Raw genomic sequence first — 4,574 nt, 5'->3', positions numbered from 1 at the left:
AGAGAAAATCACGGCTGAGCTGCATCGATCTGCTGCTGATTCGCCGGGCAATCAGGCTCCGAGCCTCCGCCACATGCATCGCACGATTCTTGCGTGACGCACAGATCACCCAACATGCCAACACCCGCGCAAATCCCTACAGAAAATCATTCCGCCGAACTGCGCCCGGATCGCGCCGCCAGAGGCACCGCTATAGCCGCTAGAAGGATGTGGGCTAGGACGTCTGTTTCAGGATTTTAGGTACAGGAATGGGCTGCGTCTATCGAATAATTAAAACCCATTTCGTCAGCGCTTCAATCTTATCCGGAGCAAACAATCCGGCCAATCCACAAATGAGAGAAATCCCCACGGAAAATCACCAAAAGAACCGAAACAGAACAGGCAAGACACTGACGCGGGACCACTCACGATAAGGCAGAACGAAAGTACGAACGGCCACCACCACCACCAGTCTATGGGGCTCCCTCCCGAGCCAGACCAGGAGGCAGCCACCGCCTGCTACGCTACAAGCGGCCACAGCAACCTTCCCCGGCAACATCACATACGGGGAGCCCCAAATCTTGCGACAACAACCATAACACGGCTACGACATATCCAGACCACATTGCAATGTCATTGACAGTAGCAAACACTAGCTAGGAGCTTGCGGGGCGTCGCAAAGCCGGCTTTACTGCCCCTCGCTCGAGTCGTTCTTTGGAGCCTCCCTGATCTCCTCCTCCGCGGTGTCCTCCTGATAAAAAGCCAAGGAAGTCGGTTACGATTGTTCAAGGAGGATGATGGTTTTGAGGAACACGACAAGATAAAAGATGTGCTTGCGAAATCGACGATACCGTGATGTCAGAAGTCCAGAGGGTCAAGTTATCACGAAGGAGTTGCATGATCAAGGTGCTGTCCTTGTAGGATTCTTCGCTCAGGGTGTCCAGCTCCGAAATGGCCTCATCGAATGCCTGCAGAATGAATGGAACGTCATCATGATGCCAAGTTGCAAAGAATGTCTAAAGGAAGATCCAAAGCTTATAAATAAATAATTGAAATACAATTGGAGATGAAAGTCAAAATGGGCCAGAAGAATAAATAACTGAAATGAAATTAACGATGAAAAGTTACATATAAAAATGTAATAAAAAATACTCCATTTTGCATCAAAGAATCTAACTATTAAGGAAACTGGCACTTCATGACGAACTGTTGGCCAAGTTCTGCTACACCTATGGAAGATTATTTTATCCATTATTCTCTAGAAGACACTTCTATACCAAATATAAAGGCACTGAGAACAGGTCAAGTACAAGCTCGCGTTCATGAGTCACAACAGCTAGTACAACAAACACTGGCGTTCAACCAATAATACGAGGGAGAGATACTTAATGATAATATAATCATACAAGATTAGGTGCACCAGTGACCACATGTTTCTTTTTGTGGGCAGTGGTCACACTCAACAACCACAGTTGACAAGCAATGCAAGGATTTTGTTGTCTCCAAGACCACAGCTAAAGATTATGGAAAAGTTCCATTGGCTCTAAAGTCAAATGACCACAAGCAAACTAATATGAATTGCCGTGTGCTCTGTCCATGATCACAAGCAAAAACTGGCCGCTAAAATATACAAGGGGATATCAAATTTACTAGTCCAGTAGATGAAAAATAGATTGCATTATTTCTCCAGTTGTGAAGTTTTATATATTTAAATAAGGTGTGGTACTTACACAATGGTGAACCGACCCTCAAATTTCTCATTGGTATCCCTTTTGCATGCTTAAAAATTGCTATATTATTGTGTGGTCAAAACAAACAGCACAATGAAGGTGGCAGTGTAAATATGACAAAAACAATGTGATTTGGATCAAATATTAGCCAAATTGCTGCTGGTCTATTTTTCATAAATCTGCATGTATTACGAGCCGCATTATTTGTAATTAATTTTACCAGTTCACCTTATCAAACATGAAAGCATCATTCAGAGAAAAATAATTTAATTACATGTATAGTGTATCTAGCACGTCACAAGCAAAAAAAGAACATCCAACATTCCAACTGACTCAGAAAAACTACCATGCACAGGCAAAAACAGAACATCTAACTGACTCAGAAAAACTAACCTGCTTTGCGAGATTGCAAGCACGATCAGGCGAGTTGAGGATCTCATAATAGAACACCGAGAAGTTCAGTGCCAGCCCAAGCCTAATCGGATGAGTTGGAGCCAGCTCAGCCAAAGCAATATCCTGAAAGATTATACAGCAAACCAAACCTTTTTAAACAAGAGAAGTAGAACATATTATATAATCCCAAAGAAACATTTAACAAATTCAGAAGAATGATTCTTCGCCAATAAATTGACATTGTTAAATATGAAAACAAGTGATCAACCTGAGCAGCCTTGTATGCCACCATGGTATTCTCAGCAGCATCCTTCCTCTCAGGCCCACTCTTGAATTCGGCAAGATACCTATTTATCACAGTTGCTTCAGCTAAATGAAAAATTACAATCCCATAATTAATGAAGAATCCCTACGGGCCATCATACCTGTAGTAGTCACCCTTCATCTTAAGATAGAAGACCTTGGACTCAGGGGCAGTGGAAGACGGGACAAGGTGGGTTTCGAGCAGCTTGAGGATGCCATCACAGATCTTGCTAAGCTCAGTCTCGATCTTGCCACGGTACTCCTTGATGAGCGTGACCCGGTCCTCGTTGCCACGGCTCTCCTCCTTCTGCTCAATGGAGGAGATGATGCGCCATGAGGCACGGCGGGCTCCAATCACATTCTTGTATGCAACAGAGAGCAGGTTGCGCTCCTCCACAGTGAGTTCCTCGGAGTCGACGGTCTTGGCCACCTTCTCCATGAACTCAACCATCTCCTCGTACCTCTCAGCCTGCTCGGCGAGCTTAGCCATGTACACATTCTCCTCACGGGAAAGCTCCGCTGGTGCCGTCATCTTCACAGTTCACAATTTCAATTTTTTCTGAATGCCAAATCTGCAGGATCAAAGAGAAAAACAACAGTCAGCTAACTGCTCGCCCCAAATCAATTTTTTCTCAATACTGATATGGATATGTACAAATACACAATTCTACAATGAGTAATCTATGATCCACGCACAAATACACATGTTGCCTGACAAAATTCCACAAGGAAAGCACTATTAAGCAAAAAAAACAAAAGCAGCTGTAATTCTTTCAGATAGGCCCCAAATACCGAAAACAGGTTTGATTTTGAATTGTATACTGCACACTGGCACAAATAACAAGGCCAATTTTGCATACCACCGTGCCCCGCATATCCGAGCGAAATACAACCCCTGCAATACTGCAAAGCATCGGATCTAATCTGCCGTAATATATCCACACGAGGGGGGAAAACGAAGTAACGAAATTCACGCATGCAAAACACACACCAAACCCAGGCTTTGACGGGATCCGACGTGCGGCAAATCCTATCAAACCAGTCGCGGGTAGATCACAACGATCCTATAACAACACCATTCACTACGCACGGTAACAATTCCGTACGAAACAGCAGATTTAACCCGAGAATTCAGCGCAACAAATCCCGTCAGAACACCGCGGATCAGGGCGACGGGAGGGGATGGAGGGGCGGGGGTACCAGCGAAGATCTAGTCAAATGACGACGATAATCGGAGGAGAATTGAGGGATGCGGCGGTGAGATTTGATTTGAGGAGGAAACGGCTGGGTACCTGCGTCTGCGTGTGTCGCCGCTGGTCTCCTCGTCGCGCTTGGGCTTTCGAACTGGGGAGAGGAGGCGGCGCCCGGGGGGGGCCCTAGAAAAGCAGCCCCCCGAGACCCCTGCGCCCAATGGGGCCCCGACGCGTGGCCCCGCCTGGCCCCACGGCGCAGCGGGACAACCGAGGGTTTGCGATGGGGACGACCACCGACGGGCTGCCCCACGCGTCAGCGGGCCCCGGGCGCGTCGTGCCGATAAGCTCGACCACCGCCGCGACAGCCTAGCGTCGTTGGACTGGATCGGCGCGGGAGGGAGGGATGGAAAGGCCTCTCCGTCGTCACGGGGTGCGTGGCTACCCCGCCGCCCCTGCCCGGTGGGTCCGGGTGACGCGCGTGAGGAGATTTCGGCGCGTTAACGGAGATTTGGGCGGGTGTGGAGCGCGGACGGACGGGCCGGGCGGCGGCGCGGGGCGTGGCGCTGACGGGGCCGCGGGGCCCGCGCGGCGGGGGGTGGGGTGGCGCTGACGGGGCCGCGGGGCCCGCGCGGCGGGGGGTGGGGTGGGGTTCACGTGGTGTGCGTGTGACGCCCGCAGGCGACGCGGGGCGGCGGCGGTGCGTTCGGCGCCTCGGGTTGGTGACTTGGCTCGGGCGACGCCAACGACCAGTCAGCCAGCCAGCCGGCCGCCCACCTGCTCCATTCAATTCGATTTTCTTCGCCCGCCTGGGAGGGAAGAAAATGCGGCTGCGTTTCCTGTGGGCGCGCTGGTAGTGGATTAGCTGTCTCCCTCCCCGCCGACGCGGACGAAGACATACTTGATTCGCAGAAAATTCAGTTCAGTTTCGGCGACTGACAGAGAGCGTCAGATCCAATGAGATGCCTGGCAGGGGTAA

The 4,574-nt window shown here is 49.8% G+C and overlaps 1 protein-coding gene across 2 annotated transcripts; it reads right to left on the bottom strand.

The window, feature by feature from the left end:
- Positions 1-333: 333 nt before the first annotated feature.
- On the bottom strand, positions 334-3,879 carry LOC125526795 (14-3-3-like protein GF14-B). 2 transcript variants are annotated; one of them, XM_048691419.1, is made up of 6 exons: positions 3,698-3,879; positions 2,528-2,977; positions 2,371-2,449; positions 2,103-2,225; positions 831-947; positions 334-730 (listed from the first exon to the last, which is right to left on the bottom strand). In XM_048691419.1, the coding sequence occupies exons 2-6, from the start codon at positions 2,935-2,937 to the stop codon at positions 668-670; spliced, it is 792 nt and encodes a 263-aa protein (XP_048547376.1). In that variant the 5' UTR covers positions 2,938-2,977; positions 3,698-3,879; the 3' UTR covers positions 334-667. The 2 variants fall into 2 exon arrangements, with proteins under 2 accessions (XP_048547376.1, XP_048547377.1); XM_048691420.1 differs by having other exon boundaries at positions 3,606-3,753.
- Between the last annotated feature and the right edge of the window lie 695 nt (positions 3,880-4,574).

The sequence above is a fragment of the Triticum urartu genome, unplaced genomic scaffold, assembly GCF_003073215.2.
Source record: "Triticum urartu cultivar G1812 unplaced genomic scaffold, Tu2.1 TuUngrouped_contig_190, whole genome shotgun sequence".
NCBI lineage: Eukaryota > Viridiplantae > Streptophyta > Magnoliopsida > Poales > Poaceae > Triticum > Triticum urartu.
Note: the sequence above shows the minus strand (reverse complement) of the source record. Positions and strands in the feature narration are given on the sequence as shown.